The sequence below is a fragment of the Cygnus olor genome, chromosome 4, assembly GCF_009769625.2.
Source record: "Cygnus olor isolate bCygOlo1 chromosome 4, bCygOlo1.pri.v2, whole genome shotgun sequence".
Taxonomy (NCBI): domain Eukaryota; kingdom Metazoa; phylum Chordata; class Aves; order Anseriformes; family Anatidae; genus Cygnus; species Cygnus olor.
The window spans coordinates 52,489,535-52,510,235 of NC_049172.1; the positions used below are offsets into that span (position 1 = coordinate 52,489,535).

The 20,701-nt window shown below is 33.5% G+C and overlaps 1 protein-coding gene across 5 annotated transcripts in view; it reads left to right on the plus strand.

Moving 5' to 3' along the window:
- Positions 1-20,701, plus strand: part of ATP8A1 (ATPase phospholipid transporting 8A1) — a 102,190-nt gene that overhangs the window by 36,449 nt on the left and 45,040 nt on the right. For 3 of the 5 annotated variants that reach the window (XM_040555387.1, XM_040555385.1, XM_040555388.1), the window contains exons 15-23: positions 4,174-4,246; positions 6,479-6,584; positions 7,927-8,009; positions 8,178-8,227; positions 12,546-12,615; positions 13,699-13,783; positions 17,525-17,664; positions 18,643-18,781; positions 20,034-20,098. In XM_040555387.1, the coding sequence (XP_040411321.1) occupies positions 4,174-4,246; positions 6,479-6,584; positions 7,927-8,009; positions 8,178-8,227; positions 12,546-12,615; positions 13,699-13,783; positions 17,525-17,664; positions 18,643-18,781; positions 20,034-20,098 (811 nt within the window). Of the gene's footprint in view, positions 1-1,514; positions 1,560-4,173; positions 4,247-6,478; positions 6,585-7,926; positions 8,010-8,177; positions 8,228-12,545; positions 12,616-13,698; positions 13,784-17,524; positions 17,665-18,642; positions 18,782-20,033; positions 20,099-20,701 lie in introns of all 5 variants that reach the window. The other 2 variants (XM_040555384.1, XM_040555383.1) reach the window with 1 other exon arrangement.

Sequence of the window (20,701 nt, forward strand, 5' to 3'; positions counted from 1 at the left end):
CATAGGATGAACAAGAATTTGAATTACAGTGCTCTAGCATGTAATCCAGATGGCTTTTATGGATACTGTTTAAGTGGCATAGTTCCTAGTATCAATGCTGCTGTTAAGAAACCTCTTGAACTAAATGCAAACAAAGCGTTTTATTACTTAGTAGTCAACAGTTGCAGCCAGCTTCTTCAAATGAGTTTGTAAAGGCCTCAAACTTCTAAGGCTTTTTACTTCAAAGAAATTCATTACAGCAATGAACAGAGCTGTAGCACCTATATTGTAAATGTCAGCATGCCTTACCAGTACATGAGATGCTGGACTTAGGCTGATCAGTAAGCAGATAATTAGACACCTGTAGAGCTGGGCAGAAACCAGGCAGAGGTTGTGAAATTAAGTTTTGGACTTGTGCTAAAAGTGATGTTTGGGCTTTTTATTGTTTGGATCACTTTGAAAATGCTAAACTAATTTTGCAGAGTCTAATGTAGGCTTTCTGGTTTGAAAAACTTAGATACTTAATGCATTAACCATACTGATATTTTTTAATTAACAGCTGTAATAAAATAAATTTCCAACCCTGATGTTTCATACACACACCTATATATATGGCTCAACTTCAACCACGTGAGCTAAGATGAAAAAAATACACTAATGGTAATGGCACTTAAAATCAATATTTGGTTTGTTGTATACCTTCGTCTGCACTTGGTATAGCACAAATTCTGAAATTTCTCCTTTGCAAAACCTGGATATGACTGTACTCTAAAAATAATAATAATAATTTGGTCTGATTCTTCTTCCTATATTTCATAGCTCCTATCCACATCTTTTTGAAAATATATAGATATCAGATGCTTGTCAGATAAGCATCACTGTTTAGAAAGCAGAGTTTCTTTTAGAGTACGCCACTACAGCATGATAGCTACTGAGGGAACAGAGACTCTCTCTCTCTGTATTGGTGCAGATGAGAGATTGGAAAACAGAAAAGGATAGAAGTGGTTGTTGTGTCTCCTATGCCTCTTCTTTCTAATGTATTCTAAATTGTGATACATTCAAAATTGTGTCATCATGGGGCTGAATCCTGATGTGCAATGGTTAGCTGTGTTTTTAAACATTTTGTGAACTCAGATAAGCTGCATTAGCATAGCTTTGGATAATGGGAAAAAAAAAAACATGCCTTTTATTTACAAACAAAAAACATTATTAAAATGTATACTGAAATATAAAGCTAGAATTGTAAAGAGGGCTAATGCTTTGATATCAGATGGTGTAAGTTAGTAAGTAGACGTGCTTCCAATCAAACAAAAATGATCATTTATATTTTATAAAGTCTCAAGAGAAACATAAGATTTTTGCATATTTTATTCTTTTTAGGCACTATCAAAATATTCAGTTGAGATGGTTTTAAAACTTTTCTTAGTCATTCAATTTCATGAACTAACTTCTCTTTTATATGTGATCAAATTTTTTTAGCCTTTGTGATTCTTTTTCCTCTCCCTGTTTCTATTCCTCCTTTGCTTCTTGTGCAGCCATTGCCCTGAGCCTGACGACTATAGTGTTCCTTCAGATGATTGGTAAGCTCTAAAAGTCATTTAGTATGTGGTGTTTAAGATTCAAGCTTAAAGCTGATGAGATAGATTTATAGAAACACAGCTAAATGCAAAGTATGTTACTCAGAAGTTATGTTTCAAGTCGATGCAGGCCAACCAAGTATTACACGAATTTATGACATAAGAATTATATGGTGTTAAGTTGTGTACTCTGGAGAAGAATTGTTACTAGGGTTACTGAGGTATCCTATCCTATCCTAAAGGTAGCCTGTACAAGTCAGAATTGATTATTGGAGAGATTTCTGTCATTTATAAAGGTAGTTGGTGTTATGGTAGCTTTGATCAGTTTTCTACTGTTATCTAGCAATAGTTCAGTAATAATCTCTAATGTGTTTGAAAAATAATCTATGTTTGAGAGTGGGGAAGAAAATAATAGTTAATGTTTTGCTTCCTGCAGGTAGTTTTAGAGTATTAGCACTGCCTAATTCTTATCTGAAACTGCAATTAAAATACACAATTACACTTGAGGCCAACATTAGTCTTCTAACAGGGACCTCAGGAAAGGCTAAGTCCAGGCATCCTTTCTGCTGCCATCTGCATGATGGCTTGCACTTCCTTCTTGTTCTTTCTTTAATTATTTGCAATCAAAATAAGGTGAGATAAATCCAGGACAAAATTTCATTTACAGTTTTTAAATTATCTTTATTGTATTTGTTGAAAGTCATTGCAAGATACATCACCCAAAACTCTGTAATATGTTGTCTCCTTATATGTAAAAGGTTTACAAGAAATAGCTTGATATGATAGCTTAAAACTAACATTTTTTTCGTTAGATTTATTTTTTTTGAAAATCCCTCCACATATTTCCAAAAAGTAGTACATATACACACCCTAAAATCTTACCTGATCTGAAGATCCTTATTTGATGTTATGACCTGATTATTACAAACATTCTTATTGTTATTACTTTTTAATTTTTATTTTATAATTTAATAATATTTTATAGTTGTTTATTACAAACAAAAGTGTTCTTAACTGTGCACAAATGAGTGGTTTCATTAATGCAATGCTTAAGTGAAATAAAGCATGTTTTTGTATGATATTTATGCAACAAGGCTATTTTTAGTAATACACATCAGAATTTCAATAAGCACATCTAAAATAGGAAAATGAACCTATGCCTGAATAGTGGTTAAAAATATCCCTTTTATAAACTGTGAAATTTGTGTAAATATTTATAAAATAAATTACTTAGGAAAATTATTTTTGTATATAAATCTATTACAATTAAATAAATCTGACTAACATTTCTAGACTTAAAATGAATAATGTACCAAATTCCAAAGCTTTTTAATATTTATTTTTAGTACTAGAAATACATTCTGTCCTACTGGAAAACAGCAATATCTGCAAATATTTTTCAGTGGTTTTGGTACTGAGAATGTGAAAAATGTCCTGAAGTCTTTCTGTCAGAAAGCTTTAAACAGTCAAAGCTTGCCTTAAACTATAAATAAATCTAATGTATCTGAAATCTTTAACTTCTAGCACTACAATATCCAGCTGCTTTGCATTTAAAAAAAAAAAAAATAGAAAAAATCTTGGTGATTGAGGATGCTTTGAATTCCTCACTTTCATAATAGACTTTTGGAAAAAGCAGTCCTTGAGTAGTTATACAGAGTGCTGTCATTTTGTATTCCTTTGTGATAATGCAGGACTAGAACAGCTCACTTTTTCATAGATCTTTAGACTGCTGTTGAGACAAGTGTGGCTTATGCTTCAACTTAAAATCACTGAGGATATTCAGTTTCTTCTAAGATTCAAGGCAAAATCCAAAGTAAATGAAAAATAATGAACACTTTCCTCTAAGTAGGTTCACTTTTCAGCACTGTTTTGTTTCACTGAGAGTCCAAACTCAACTGATTTGTCTTGATACTCAACAATCAGCTGTAGTAACAGATCTTGCTAGAAGTAACTTCTTTTGAGCTCTCAGCTTCAGCCACAAGACTTGTGCAATATGAAAGTTATTGTGTGACTTTGTTTCTCAAGAACCGTCTCCATCCTGTGTCTCTTCAATCCTTTGCTACTTCACCATTGTTGCTGTCTTTATACATCAGTTTACTAGGCTCCTTTTTGGTCACAAGCAGTAGAAAACAAACCATCCCTACCCAGGCTTCCTTAATGTCTGAACTCAGTTTGCTTACCCCTTTCAGGCACCTGACTTTCTTTTCTGCAGACACTTGCAAACCTATTCCAAAGCTGCTAATTTCTCAAATATAACCTATCCAGGTGTATGTTGTTCTGAATTGTTCCAATAATCTCTTCCTATGGAGATCAGGAGCCAGTCTTACGGTGTAGATTGATTTTTACTTCCTCCTGCATTATCTAAAGTGAGCAGAAAAACTTCCCTTGATTTGAGTGTACTTATATAAATCAAGGTTTATTAAAATTAGATAAAGTTTGGGGATATGAAACAAATTCCTTTTCACTTCATTTTCTCAGCAAGTGACTGCATCCCTTTATTGTGACATCTACAAACTAAAATTTGTGTTTTGACCCTAGCATGGCAACATAACAATTCATATGCAAATCACGTAAGAATACGCTAATGGTGATCTCTTTTCTACTTTATTATTTCTAGGCAGGGTTCACAAAATGGAGAAGAAAAGACATTTAGTGACTCATCACTATTGGAGAATCTGCAGAACAATCATGTAAGTGATATAGAAACAATTAGTGTTGTTTTATGAAATTAGAACATTGCTCTCACTAAGTCAAAACATTATGTCCTTTGAAGGAAAATAGATGATGTACTTACACACAATCAGCATGCCCTCATGAATACTTTTATATTATTCATTGTTGATATATGTTAATTATATCCACTTGGAAATAACATCTAATCTTATCTTCTGTAGAGTTGATTTAGAATTTTCTAAGCCTGAAATATAACAGTCTTACATTCTTCATTCTATGGGTGTTTTATCTTAAGTCCTGCTGTGCATACAACGTCATGATGTCCATCAAAGCTTTCAGGATCAGTCAGTTAAGTTTCTCTCATGACGTGACTAATTATTTCAGTGCCCAGGCTTAGACAAGAATCAGGAATTAACTATATACATTGTTTTTGTGTACACGCTTACATAAGGTTAGATCATCAGCTCAGATGATGAGATGAAACAGGTGGCTGAATATGAGAGAGCACTTCTTTAGAGTGAGGATGACAGAGCACTGCAACAGGTTGCCCCAAAAGGTTGTGGAGTTGCCTTCTGTGAAGATATTCAAAACCTACCTGGGATGCCATCCTGTGCAATGTGCCCTAGGTGATCCTGCTTGGCAGGGGCGTTGGACTAGAGGATCTTCAGAGGTTCCTTCCAACCTTGGCCATTCTGTCATTGTCACATGTTTCTAGAGACTAATCTTTTTTTTACACTTTACATTTACACTATTAATGCAGGTGTTCTTGTTCTATATTTGGAGTGTAAATAAATTACTCCTATTTCCTTAAATTTTATCTTTCCCTGAGGGTAATTTCAGGGTAACTGGCAGGCAATGAAGCATTTTGTTCCTACAAATGGGGCAGCCTTAAATGCTGGTACGCTAGTGCAACTCTCAAGCATATCTAAAGCAGTGGGGGCTCTTGTATTTACCTGCACAGGCCAGTTTCAGTGCTAGTTATGTGGACTGCTTTGAAGAAGCATCATCCTGTTGCTGCTGTTGTCTAGAGAATCCTTGGTGCACAGGTGATTGTATCTACCAGAAAACTCTAAAGATTCAGTATTAGGTCTATGTAATATGAGCAAGATCTAATGAGCTATTTACCTTTTTTTAAAAGAGAGAAAAGAAAGCATTTGTATACATCTTTAAAATTCAGGCACAAATTAAAAGAATTCAAAGAGGTTTCACCAATACATGTTGAATGTGTTTATAAGTGATTTGGAAAAGAATCTGTAGTTCAGCCTTTTGAATACATCTTTAGAGCATCTTGGGGCCATTAGTGGAAGAGAACAGGAATCTACTCCTGTGTTTGATTTTGAAAAGCTTTGAATTCATCTGAGCTTTACAAGTCACCCATTAGTGTTTTTGTACTGTGGAATTAGGTTAGGTTTTCAGAGATTATTATATTTTATAAAGTAACATAAAGAAATACTACAAGTATGCTATGAGAAATCTTGGTTGAGGTAGCAACTAATCTTATTTAGAAGGGAATGGTGTGGTTTCTTTTCAGCAATCATTCAGGAGTCAGTTCATTCATTTGCAAACTTCAGCTGTACTAATAAGGAGTGTTAGTTCTTTTTAGTCAAAAACAGTCAACTATTTCTGCTTAGATACATTCTTTTCCCCTTTCTTGGTTAAACCATGTGAAATTCTTTCAGCTTTGTAGATTTTGAAGTGCCTGAGATACTCATCTTAGTATCTTCCTTTAAAAACTGTCTGCCTGACCTTGCGGTATTTTCCAAACGGCTTTCAGATTTGGTTGCTACATCTTTCCAAAGGTTCTTAAAAAGTATGCTAAGAAATAAGGTGTTAGGCAAAAGTAATGTTAGAAGGAATATTTTTTAATAAAAACAACAACATCCAAAGAGACTTCAGTAAATAATAAAAAAATCTGTGAAATCATTTTACATTTTCAATACAGCATTCAGATTTACCTTCCCTATAAAATGCTTATTTAAATTGTTCTATGTTTCTGATTATTTGTTTTTGATTGTATGATAGTGAATGCCACTAAACTCTACATTGCTTATATTGAAGTACAGAAGCAAGAAATTATTTTGCATGTTGAAATTGGTGTACAGATAGATAATGTCTGCTTTATTTAATTGTTGATAGTTTAAAGAGAGAAAAATCTTTCATTATCATTTTCTTGGTTACTGTCTGTTCATATTATTAAAATTGAATTACTTATGGATTAAATTATTAATCATTTCCTGACTTTTTTTTAGCCAACTGCACCTATAATATGTGAGTTTTTGACGATGATGGCAGTGTGTCATACAGCAGTTCCAGAAAGAGAAGGTGATAAGATTGTATATCAAGCTGCATCTCCAGGTGAGAGTCAAATAACTGAGTGAACATACAGTAAAGTTTTAAAAATAGTAAAAACTATTTCCTCAACAAGCAAATTTTATTTAAAAGGTACTGTTTATTTTGAAGTATCTTCTGAAATTAAAAAAGAAAACATATCTCAAAAAAAAAGTGTCAGCTAGAATCAGTTTTGTCTAAAAATATGAATGTAGACTTTTCTGATTTGCCTTAGAATATTTAAACGGATGTCCTGTGGATTATATGAGGACAAAGGGTAATTAACCATATAGCATTCATAAGCTGTCATCAGATTGGTGAGGAAGTCCAAAGGAAGTGCTCAAATGCAAATAGAAATCAAACCAGGAGATAAACTGTCCTTGCTTGTGAACCTATTCTGTAACCATTGTAATTAGCACAGACTGTTCGTAATCAAAAATGAACAAGAAATTGTTTTAATAGGATAAAAGTAGTGATCAAGTCTACTAGAGACTGAGAAAAGATTATAACACAAAAGGTCTAGTTGAAGCCTACCTTGGTTCATAGACAACTTTTGAATTTGGGACACAACGCAGCAAGGCAAAATCTTTGAAATATGTGACATGAAGCAGATATTCTTCAGTCTTCATCATCCCTGTCTGCCCCAACTCCTACATGGCTATCTATCTGGAAATTCTATCCTTCAAAAAATGAAAGACACGCATGGTGGTAGGGCCATAAATAAAGCTAACTGGGCCATGGCAGCATTTTTTTTTTTTTTTTTAGCAACGGTGAGCTAATTCTGTTCTGATGTCTTAAACCATTTGGAGAGAACCAATGCCCATTGGAGACTGGGTTCCCGAATGTAGCTACTGAAGTTATCTATTATTTACTGGAACGATTTATCACTCTTTTCTTGTAAATCACAACTTAAATAAAAGGGAAAGTACGTTGTGCAGCTCCCTAGTGAATAAGGCACTTAGGAATTGTGAGATTTGTTCTCTAAACAATGTTTAGTCAGCATCCAAACATCTGAGTCCCTGAAGGTATGCTTAGGGGTAGAAAGAAGGCAGTATGTCTCATTTTTCAATGAAGCAGTGTCATCTACTGGAATGCATAATTTATTAGTTTGCAAGTTAAAACTTTGGAGAGTGTGTTCTCATCACTGTACTGAGAGATGTGCTCTTTTGGGGGCTTATTTTCTGTGAAATGTAAATTAATTTCATCACAGTTTTAACAGGAGAAACAAAGAGTACTTACCAGCATCGAGTCTGGTCTTACAAATCTTTAAAGGAAAAAAGAAATTGAAAGCATCCATTAAATCATGGGGTAAGCTAACAGTTTTCTTGTACATCTTGTAAAATAAGTACTACTGATTGACTTGTTGCAGATGAAGGAGCATTGGTCAGAGCAGCCAGGCATCTTCATTTTGTATTCACTGGAAGGACACCTGACTCAGTAATCATAGAGTCTGTAAGTATTTTGGGGTACCATTATAATTTGCTGTATTTACTGTTGCCATATTAAATAATTTCTGAATAATTGCATCATAGTACATATCCATTGAGATGTTGTTTTTTTATTTTTGATTGTTCTGCTTTACTTTCTTTTGCATTAATTTCCAACTTTTTTATGTTTCAGCTGGGACAAGAAGAGAGATATGAACTGCTAAACGTGCTGGAATTTACAAGGTAAGCAGCTTGTTGAGCACTTAATGTCTTTTTGTGAAAATACTTTATGAATTTACCTTGTGGGTAAACATCTGCATTTTTGATACTTGTACAGGCAAAGTGTGCAGGCTTGGCTTTTATTTCTATAATGAAATATATAGTATGTGATCACACCATAGGTAAAATAGTACACTTGATTAAGATCACGCTTCTGGTTTTCTTCCAAAATATTTCCAGAGGCATATATTTTTTGTCATCTCCTTTCTGTCTAATATTTTCCACTTTTGCTTTTGCCCAGTTTCAAAAACATGCTTGTGGAAAGTGATCATTGTTTGCCTTTCCTTGTCCTCTTACGTTTCCCTCGAGTTTACCTTGAGGATTCTAAAAGATCAAAAAATAAATAAAAATCCAAAGCAATAGAAAAGGGGCTGTAGATGGATAGGTTGTGTGAAATGAGAGTAGTAGTTGCCTATAGTTCTAATAATAGTAATAATAATGTAATAATAATAATAGTAATAATAATGCAAAGCATAACAGAAGAATCAGCAGAGTGGGGAAAAAAAAAGCAACAGACTTGTTTATAGTTCTGAATGTATTTTAATGACTTCTTGCAATTAACATTAATGTTTTCTATATTGTAGAGGACATACTTGACATTTTTCAGACTTCCGCCATTGTTTCAATTTCCTGTAGGCACTTTTTTCACTTTCTCTTCTGGAAATTTAGCAAGCATGTTGCACATCTGCTTGTATATTGTTAGTTTGACATTTTTGTAAGTTCATACTTTATTCATGGGGTAGCAGTAAAAGATTCCTATTTTGTTCCTATTTTTGCTCTTTATCTTGATTTCATAGATCTTAAAATTCTGTGTCAGTCTAAAACCATATTTTAAACAGTGATACTTCATGGAGAATGGAGAATTCCTTTTGAATCTTAGCCTCTGGAGGACTGAGCTTTTCAGTGGATACTAATCACCAAAACTTTACCATGCATTCTGTTTTTATAGCTGTTTTTGTTTATTCTGTTTAGCTTTGCTTGGAACTGACTTGCTGGAAGCACTAGAGGTCACCCTTGCTCCATAGCAGGAGAAATTCTGACAAAAACCTAACACCATATGTATGGGTAGCAGCATGTACCTTCAGAGTAGTAATCTGTAACAATTAAGACTCCTCCTGAGTTAAGAGTTTCCAGGTGTTCTAGCGTGTTTTTTTCCCCAGAAGAAATGCAAACTAATTTCTTACTGCCTTCCAGTACAAACCAGATCAGACTCTTCAGCAAGAGCGCAACAGTGTCAATATTTGATAGAGTAGTCCTTCAGAGAAGTAAGTTACAGAAGTAAAACTTGTAGGAATGCTTGGTAGAGTTGTATTTTATGGTACTCCGTTTTTGCAGTGATCAGAGGTGTGCCTGTGAAAACGGAAGTATACAATATGCTAATTATCCTTTGTAAGGCAGTAGCTTTCAGTCCAGCTGGTTTGTGAGCATACTGAAAACAACTGATAATCCTAAAGCAGCTGGGAATTATTCCTGAAATGTAGTGCTAATGTCTGTGGAGTAACTAGTGTCCTTATGAGTTGTACTCAGTTTCATTTGTCTCCAACAGATACTTTGCTCAGATGCCACAACTGCTGTGGTACCCTAAGTTTAAGGAACTAAAGAGTTTTTTTAGACCCTGTTCTGACTCTGTGCTGTTCAGCATGAATTTCAGTATACGATTCCTTGTTTCAGTAAGCATAAGCTATGGCCGTTATCAGTGTAGAAATTGCATATCAGTGCAAGAATGTGTCATTATGCACACAGTTCCACTGATGGAGGTTTTGATTGTGTCTGTTTGGTTAGAGGAATGAATTGAAGTTTTAGCACCAGAATTAATTTCACTGATGACTATAGACCTAGTAATTGTATTTCAATATCTGGAGTATGCATCATCTATTGATTTAATGACTGATCTTCCTCTGCATCCCAGGAGCACATCTCCATATTCTAGCATAAGTCTTCTGTGGTAGTTATAGGGTAAAGCTCCTTGTCTAGAGAAAAACATTTTTGATGTAGAATACCACTGTAATTTGTCTGAAATGCATCAATAGCTTGACAAGTCTCAGACCCAATCAGTTTTATGAATAATGCACATTGCCTTGGCTGTTGTACTCTGCAGACAGAAGGCTGCCTTCTAGAGCATTTCAGATCTTATCTCCTCTCCATCATTGAAGGAGGGACAAAATGTACTGATCCTGTTCTGACTGAAGACTGATACTTGTAAATGTAGGGGGGGAAAAAAAAAGTGGCTGACAGAAGAGGTACCAAAACCTTGGTAGCAATATTTGTTTTTTGTGTTTGTGTGGATAAACTCTAATGAAAATTTCATCTTAAACTTTAGATAGGCCTTGCAAAGTAACAAAGGGCCCATCAATACTGTTTCTGTCCCCTCACAATAATTCAGCTGAGCTGTAATCCCATGACAATTCCATGGGAATTACCAGCTATTGTCTCTCCTACGTGAAGAAAGTAAAACAAAAAAAACGGTATCGCATTGAGTTTCATGTAATAGCACAATTTTATGGTTTCTTATTTTACCACAAAACAGACATAAGACTATCACTGCAGTGAAAAGGCTCATAAAAAGTTAAAAGTTAGAAGTCCTTGACAGTAAGTCCTGCTGATAAGCTTTATTGCAGTTTTGCTAAGAAGAATATATGTCAGTCAAGATTCAATGTCTGTCTTCACAGATCAAGTTTCAGAAAGTTACAGGAAAACATTGCTTATTCTCTGGTGCATCTTCAGTAGATTAATAGGCATGCAGTGTATGCAGAACTTCAGGATTGCAATTTTCTTGTATTACAAGACAAGTAAAAAACTGCTTAGTTTTTAGCTATGAAGTGTGTGTGTGTGTCTGTATAAACAGTAAATATATATACATACACATATATGTATATATGTTTAAAAATAAATAGATGGATGGATGGATAGATAGATAGATAACAGGTTCCTCCTCTTTTCCTTAGCTGAACATTCAGGCTGATGTAATGAATTAAGATAGCTATAAGCTAAACAATTATACCAGGAATCAATTGAATCTCAGGATTTTAAAGAAAGCTTAAGCAACATAATTGCAATTTAGATTATCTGAATTTCTCAATGGTTATCTTAGTGAATCCCTAACTGGACACTGTCTAAGGGTTTTATCTGAGATTTTTTAGATTAGAGATGAAATAGAGAAAGAGTTGCAGTAGTTAATGTCTTTTTATGCTGTCTTATGCAATAGTCACAGTAGAAATGTAATTAAATGTTGCTGCTCAGATCTCTGCTTGAAGCAAAGTGCACACATAGGTGGAATAGGAAAATATTTTCTAGAAGATAATATTCAGGCAGTTACTTCACGAGTAATTTTAAAATTCTTTCCTTAACCTATCTCCATATATTCCACTTATGGGATGTTTTCCTTGGCAATCTGAACTTCAGAAACCATTCATGCAATGCTATTTGATGATCTATAAATGGGATCCAGTTCCCAACAGGAACTGAACTTATAAAAGGACCATTTACTTCAATCTCTTTTGTGTATTTTACTGTGAGCTGTATGCATGACAAATTATTTTTGTTCCCTAAATAGTTCCTGTGGAGATGGTTTTTAAAAAAAAAAAAAAAAAAAAAAAAAGGTTTGAAAGAATTATGGTATAAATACACATTTTGACTGGATATGATGTTGAATCTAAAGTAGGTTTGTTGGAGGCCCTCAAAGGGAAGACAGAAAGCAAAGGTGACCATCTTGTCCATCCTTTCTTCCCATTCCTACCTTGACTTCAGTCATTAGGAGTGAAAGAAGAAAAACATAGATCTCATTAACAACTGAGAGTCAGAGAGTAGTTAACATGAGGCAAGGCACCTTCTAAATCTCAGCATGCTTAAAATAATGTGTGATGAATACAACTCTGAAGTATTTGATGACAGTAACATGGCACAGTATACTAGGGACTCTTTCTGTTTGGCTGGGAAGGAAGAAAATGCTGAAGTGGTCTTTATGATCTTGGTCACATACGCTTTATGCCATAAGATGCTTTTCTGCAATCAGTAGACAATATTAAGGTGACAGTAAAGGTTCTTAAATTCCTTTTCGCAGGAAAAAGACCTACAGAGAAGTGCACAGAAAAACTGCATTAATTCTAGTTATTAGACAGCGAAACTGTTTTTCCATCCCAGTCACCTGAAAACATCATTCAGAATAGCCTTGTTCCTTTTCTTTTGAATTATGTAACTTATATATCAATATTCACAGGTAAAATGTTGTTAAATATAAATATTTATGAACTACCCACTTACTGGGCATGTATTTCTCTTTCAGCTCTAGGAAGAGAATGTCAGTGATAGTTCGCACGCCAACAGGAAAGTTAAGACTCTACTGCAAAGGAGCTGTGAGTTTTACTATATTTTCACTTTATCAAAGAACATGCACTTACACGTACAAAAGCAAAAAGTTGTTAGAATGGTAGAATTTCAAAACATTGAAAATGGTGAGGGATGGGAGAGGATGATTCCTTTTTCAGTTTACATGATTTTATTATGTAGTTGTTTAATGTGATGAACTAGTTTATTTTTTTCCTTACTAACTGCGTAAGAAGGTTAGAGAGACCTGTTCATTCTGTACTTCTATGTTCTTTGTACTTTGACTAATACCTTTATACTTCGTATTAATTGTTTCTTTCTGTAGTCCACGAAAATAGATGAAGGTATGGTTTCATATCATTTACTTGCTGGGGTTGTTGAGCATGAATCAGTAGGTAGGAATAATAATCTAGTATAAACAACTAGATTCCTAGAACTGGGAATTTTAGCCTATCATCAGTGTTAAGCCAGAAGTAAATCTTCCTGAAGATAAGATCAGAAGATAGCCTAATCACACTTGCATATAGGAATGGCGGGGTTTCTCATTAGTTCTTGGTCCATATCTAAATTCATGTTTGATAGGGGGAGGAGGGATGGTGATGCAAATCTAATTCCTGAATGGTTTAAAAAGCTAAAGTTGGTGGAATATAAATGTCCATTCTGCATCTTCTCAAGAGAAGACAAGAAGCTTTCGTTAGCATTCTGTATATCAAGCTGGTTACAAAAGCCTATGAATGACAGTTATGCAAAACTAATTTTACATTTTGAGCTTAATATTAAAACAAAGACAGCATTTTAAAAGATCAAAATAATCCACATGGCAAGACAAAAGAAGATACTGTACCTTTCAAAATTAAGGGAAATAACAGCAAAACATGTAGGAGAGACAAATTCTGCTGTGATGTAGTTTTTAATTTTAGAGATTCAGAGGGTTTAGAATGTCCTTTTTTCCTTCCACTGAAATAAATTTACTTCTATTCGTTTATATATTTGTACTGAAGTAAACTAATACAGTACTGCATATTTTTCTGCCACTTTTTCCTGTGTTTTTATTGTCTACAAAACACATTTTTCTATTAAATTGTTTTGTGTTCATTTTATTTATATTGTAGGATACTGTAATTTATGACCGCCTTGCTGAAAGTTCAAAATACAAAGAAATCACCTTAAAACATCTAGAGCAGTTTGCTACAGAAGGTGGGTGATACTATTCAATTTAAACCTAAATGCAAATGTGGTTACTGTTCAACTATTCAGTTTTGCAGTTTTATGTTGCTGTAATGTTTTCTTCACATGAAGTTAGAAAATTACATTTTAGTAATGCCTCCCTAAAAGATAATCTTCTGAAAAAGCTTCAGTAGTAAGTTTAAAAGAAAGAAAACAACGCTTCAGAGGCTTTTAAACAAAATATATTTTTCCGAAGAGCAGAAAACATATCGTACAATTTTTTGTCTTAGTGAATGTTTCATCTTCCGTGATCACTTTAATCTCCCTCACACAATGAATGCTGTAGCATAAGAAACAGCAGCCAAAGTGAATATACTTGCATATGACTAGCATAGTGTTTTTAAGGCAGCTTTCCAATATATTTTTTTCTGTCACCACTCACAGTATGAGGAATTGTAGTCACTAGTTTTCCATATGCTACTTTTTAACAACCACTCTTTCAAAGCAGTTGCTCCATTAGGGCTCATGAAATAGGAGTAGTGAGTAAAATATAAGAGACTATGAAATTAAGACTATTGATACAAACAGCCAATTATTAAGTTCCACAGTATAGACAAGCAGGAAAGCAAACTGTAGAAAGTTTTCTGTTTTGGTATTAGTTTTTCCATCAGTGCTCCTAGTTCTTCCTTTTACTAAGATATCAGAAAGAGGAGGAGAAGAGGGAGGGCATGAATTGTAGAGTTGTGCTGTGAAGTATCATAGTGTTTTCATTTATTTATGAGCTGGGAGAGAGTTATGGTAATCTGAAATTTGAAATTCATTTTTTTTACATCATCAGTTTTTTTAATACATTGTTAATGGAACATTAAAAGTATCTTTAATGTGTTTTAAGAAATAAGCTTATAGTTGAAAGCAAACTTTAAAATATTTTCTTTACCTAAAATGCTTTCCTTACCTTTTCATAACTGATGTCTGATCAAATGTAGTTATATCAGGAAAGATCCTTTTTCTGTTTGTTATGCGTATGACTTCTCTAATTGTTTCTCTTGTGGTTCATGTAATTAAGCATTTTGATTAGTGTTGTAGTCACCATCTCTTGAGTTTGTTGGTGACAGTAGAAGCAAGCCAGAGATCTTTCTTTTGCTTGTTTTCCATATCAAGATCTCTACAGGAAACACTTGGTTAGCCTCAAACAATCTTAGAGAGTTTCAAACTTACAAAAAACGTCTTTCTTTAGAAGAATAAATTTCCTTCTTTGCAAGAAAGCTGAAAGCACAGCTAAAACCGAAGACATTTGACTGATAATACAACATGAAGCCTCAGATGCATACTTTGACCTTACGAATCTAGTTTTGTGAGCTAAGTGTCAAGTTCGGGACAGTTTTTTAACAGTCAAACCATGATCAGTTAGTTTGGGTCATAAGGGTGTATATATATTTGGTTACAGAAAAGGTAAAAATATATCAATAACTGTTATCATGTATGAACTAGTATGAGAATTTAAATCCAATTCTTAACTACTGTTTTCATTAAATCAGTGATACAAATGATACCATTTTTCTTTGGCAGTCAGATTGGACTGAATGAAATCAAAATAAAAAGTGAAAAATCCTGCCCTTCTTTAAAACCAGTGCTCATATATATTAGCGTTAAGAAATTTGTTCAAATGTTTTTTTACACTTCTTTTAAAGAGATGAAAAGATTTATTGTTCAGAAGTGAATTGTTAACCTTTCAAAAACACTAAATTTAATCTTAAAAAAAAAATACACCTCTCTCTGGAATCGATTAATGAAATTGGTATTTATTTTTGCATCAGATTTAAATTACAGCCAATGACGTTGCAAAGTTTCTCATGTGTATCCTTTCATGTAGCAGTACAGTATGTCCTTGGCATTTGCTGCATGCTCTTAGTGTATTGTTCAAAAATGAAGTGATTAGCATGGCTGGCATTTATATTTAAGCACTTATTAAGCTTGAGTGTTAATGCCTGCTTGGATAAATAGAGAAAGTGTATAATTTTCTTGTGTTGTTGTTCCAGTCTGTTAAGAAGCAGACTTAATGATATTCTGTTTTCCACTTTTTATTTGAAAGATTCCTTTAAATTAAAATGAAAAGAAACTTTTTTTTTAATTAAAATAGAAAAAAAAATGAAGCTCCGATTTAAAAGGAAAAATGTGTCAAGTGACATGTTTGCTGATATTCTTCTATACATGCTGATTTCTTCTCTTTGTTTTATCATCTGCCTAAAATATTTTGAAAGAATCGTGGAAACTGTATTCCTATTAGTCATAATTCCCCCTCATGTCATTTCTCACTTCATTTTAATTTCTTTGAATCTTGCTAACATATTCTTATTAAACAAAAAACTAAAAAATCAACTGAATTTTTTGTTCTTTAGGTCTAGACAGTAAAAAGCTTTGTTCCTAATACTGCTCAATTATTAACATATTAGAATTACAAACGATTTATGTCCTGACGATATTATATTATTATGTTATGCCCAGCCTCTTGGATTATTTCAGAATTGCTGCTGGTGCTGATCTGTGCACAGCAGAAGCCTGTGAACAAATAAAGATTGTGTTTAGCCATCCCTAGTTAAGATGCTCTTCATCTCCTAGAGAATAGTGGGTAAATAACCAAGGACACTCCAATAGTGCTGCCTATCCCCCTCCTCAATCTCTCTGCCTGCAAATTGTGGCTTCAAGAGATTTCATTTGGCTAGAGCAATGCTCTTCTCCATATATAAAGAATTAATCCAACTTCATGTGCTAGAAACATAAGAATCTCATGATACGTGAAAACAAACTGTTAGGACTTTGGCACCTGTCTCTCTAAATTCAATTTAAGTCTGTATTGTCAGAAAAGAGATTTATTTATTTTTATTTTAGAGTCTTAGATTCTCACTGTAGTGTTCAATCTAGGTTTATGGTGAAGGAAAAATTCTGTTATGAAGTATAACTAGTACATATATGAGTCTGTGTATATATATGTGTATATATTTATATAGTATTCACTAGATTAATGATTTATGATTTTTATTTATGATTATTTATGATTATTTATGATATTTATTTATGATTATGATTTAGATTAATGATTTATGATATTTAATGATCTCCAAACATTGCCTGTATATAAAGATTTTATTTTAAGAATTTGGAAAGCTGGAATAATCTGTGATATGGGAAAATAAATCTGATGGGATTCACAATTGGTTTCTAGATGGTAAATTTCTAACTTCAACTGATAACTTCATAAGGACATTTGGGAAGGGGTGAAGAAGTGGGAATTTGTAACATTGTGGTGATATATTTTAACTTTCATTATAGAGTTATTGCTTTCCATCATAACAAAATTAAAGTTTATAATATTTTTGCTCAGAAGTATAATTCAATCTTACAGTTGTGATGTTCCTAAACATCTAATGTATATTATCTGTTCAGCAAGTGTAATTGGCTTCATGTTTCTTCTACAGTTTAAGATAAGTTGAACGTTTTGCAAAATTATCATTTTTTCCTGAAGTGTAACACCTGTATTAAATTCAGCTACCTTGGAAGAGTTACTCTCCTGCATAAATTTCTCTTTCTATCACATTTTATATTTTAGATACATGAAATAAACTTCTTCAAGATGTGCAGCAATATGTTGAAAATCAGACACAAGTAAACATAAAATATAGGAGAAAAAAGCTTTTAATAGTTACTCATTGTAGGCATATCGAGGAAGAAACTAAAAAAAATACTGAATCATACTATCTGCTTTCTCTTTAGGCTTAAGAACCCTGTGTTTTGCTGTAGCTGAGATTTCAGAAAGTGATTATCAAGAATGGTTAGATGTCTATCACCGGGCTTCTACAGCTATACAGAACAGAGCGCTCAAACTTGAGGAGAGCTATGAACTAATTGAAAAAGTATGTGCATTTCTCTAGGTTTTTGTTTTTGGGGGAGGTAGTTTGTTATGGTTTTTGGTTTTAATTTTTTTCTAAATTTGTCTTTACATGTACCATGAAATCTGAGTCACTGAGATATAATGCTTTGACAGAAAAAGCTTTAGGAGTATACTGACAGATATATCACGTAGTCCTAGCAGTTGAGATGATTGAAATGAAGGAAAGATTAATTTGACAAAGTTTTTGCAGCAAGTAACTTGCTTCACAGAAAGTACTGATTTTGCATTGAGCTACTGTTAATTTTTTTTTCAGGGTTGCTGTTTTGTGGAATAAATTGGTTAACAGAGAAATAACATCTGCTTTGTTATATAATGATCATAGGGAAAAGTTAAGATTAGAAGATCATCTAATCATAACCCACTGCTTAAAACAGGGCTAATTCTAAAGCTAGACCAGGTTATCTAGCACTTTAATGAAATTCTGAGTGTCTCCAAGGAGGGAGTCTTCCCAGCTACAGTAGGCAATTTTTTTTTTTAGTGCTGAACTGTTTTTCTTCCCCTTTTCATGAATTTATATTTCTTTTGTTGCAGAAAGTGACTATTGACACTTGTTCTTTCACTGTTTACATCACAGAGGAGGATGGCTTCTCTGTAAGCCCTCTTCAGTTAGCAGAAGACAGAATTGGAATCACCCTGTTAGCTTTACTTTTGTGTCCCTGCACTGGGACAGCTTTTGCTGAACAAAGTATTCACCTATAATTGGGTGAAGTTGTAGTGTTCGTGCTATACAGTTGGCAGTTTATCACAACACATAGATATTTAACTTAAAGTTCATAAGAATATACTTGAAGAACGTTATTAGTGGTTACCTAATCTGATTCATGAATTTTAAGAACATTAATCTTTTCATAAACATGAAAAGTTAAACAAAAGACACTAAAAGATTAAAACTGAATTTAAACTGGAAAAACTTTGTGTACCGAATATTTTATATCCACAGAATCTTCAGCTACTTGGAGCAACAGCAATTGAAGATAAACTACAAGACAAAGTGCCTGAGACCATAGAGACACTCATGAAAGCCGACATAAAAATTTGGATACTTACTGGGGACAAACAAGAGACTGCCATTAACATCGGTATTATATATGCTTTTACTTGATGACTTTGTTGATAGATTTAGAAATTTTAGAAGTTGCTGGAGTAAAACTGCTTTCAGAATAGAAAGGTATCTTGTAAAAATAATGCTATTATATGGGTTTCCAGAATTTACATACTATTTTATTTTTTGGTCTCTGGTAGGGAGAGAGTGGGGAATGGTAGATTCTTCCACCATTACAACAGTAACAGCAAGAAAAACTCATGTTATCCTAGAGAGGAGTTAAAAATGGGCATTTGTGCTTTTTGTAGCATTTAAAATAATGGAAAATAAATGGTTTGGGTTTTTTTGACAATGAGAGGGGAATAATATTAAGAAAATGTATTTTTAGTTTCCTTCCTATGTTTCTTCTTCTTTCAAGGAAAGCTGGTAGTGACCATGATCTTAACTAAAGTAAAGCATATAGTTAGTTCATTAAAGCACTATAATCTTTACCACCAATCAGAAGTTTCCTTTTGTAGTTTCCTTTTATTTTAAATGGGGGTAAAAGGAAATCATGAATTACCTAAGTTAAACAGTGATAAATCAGTATTTTTAAATATTAATACATGAAAGCTGCATTTAAGACCTAATACTCTTTGCATGTGAGCATATCAGCGTTTCAGTAATAAGTAGCCTAAGTGTGCCCTAAAATGTAATTTTGATTATATGTTTTCTTTTTAGTATTATTATCTTTAATCTTAAATAACTTTATATGTGCCCATGATACAGTCAGTTTGTGGTTATTTTCATTTGTACTTTCAGGTTTGAGGAAATACATTTCGTACCAATATTGTCATTTTTTTTATGAATAATAGCATATATTTATTTGTCTAGGCCTGCATCACTACTAGCTCATAGCACAAATTCTGCTTAAAGCATCAAAGATAACAGAAAAGAATGGGAATGCAGCTTGCATTCCAAAGATTTCCAAAGTTAAGGGAGATCTATTTGCTCTTTTCAACTACCTGAAAAGAATTTACAGAAAATATGTGCTTTAGTCAGAGGTGCTCAACACAAGGACAAGAAACAACAGTCACAAATTGCAACAAGGAAAGTTCTGACCATTCTGGTGTACTACCTGTATGTCTAATTCTTATAGACTGCAAAGTATTTTTTTTTACCAGTCATTTCAGATGGGGCAGTCTTCTGTCCCCTACAGAAGAAAAATAAATAAATAAAGGAAAAAACGCTTTGTTACATTTTAATGGACTTAGTGAAACAAATTGTTGAAAACAAAATGTTTTTAACAGGTCACTCCTGTAAACTTTTGAGAAAGAACATGGGACTAATTGTTATAAATGAAGGCTCTCTTGACGTAAGTAAAACATGAAGTTTTCAGTTAATGAAACATTGTGGGTTTTTTACTGCTTAAAATATCAAGATATCATGTTTGAAGTGGTTTGAAAAATAACTTGGAGCATTCATTTATCTGGACAAATACAGAAAATTCTGCTAAACCACTGGGGGGGAAGGGGGAGGGAGTCCTTTTATTTGTTTGTTCAGGGCGGGGAGGGGGTGTTTTGTTTTTTAATCTTCTCGGTTTTGGACTGCTCAACTGGAAGACAGCGCGGTCTCTGTTACAAAATGTTGATGAATAACTGCAAAACTTGGCTATGGCTGCCAGAAACAAAGTGTAGCTAATAAACAAATAGACTTCAGAATGATTACCAAGCTAATTCCATATAGTGTAATGACTCTATCCATCCAGGCACAAAGCTAGGTGCTTGTAGTAGTACCCAAACAAACTAATCCTGAGTTTGTTTCTTACATACCTAGTATCTGGCAAAAAGTACTTGTGTAGTTTAACAGCTGGAATTGTAATCAGATCTTGAAGTACAGGTAAGGGTTAAAACCACCAACAGTGCTTCATAGAGAAGAGATTCTTTCGATAAGGTAAGAATGCAAGATTAAATGAAAA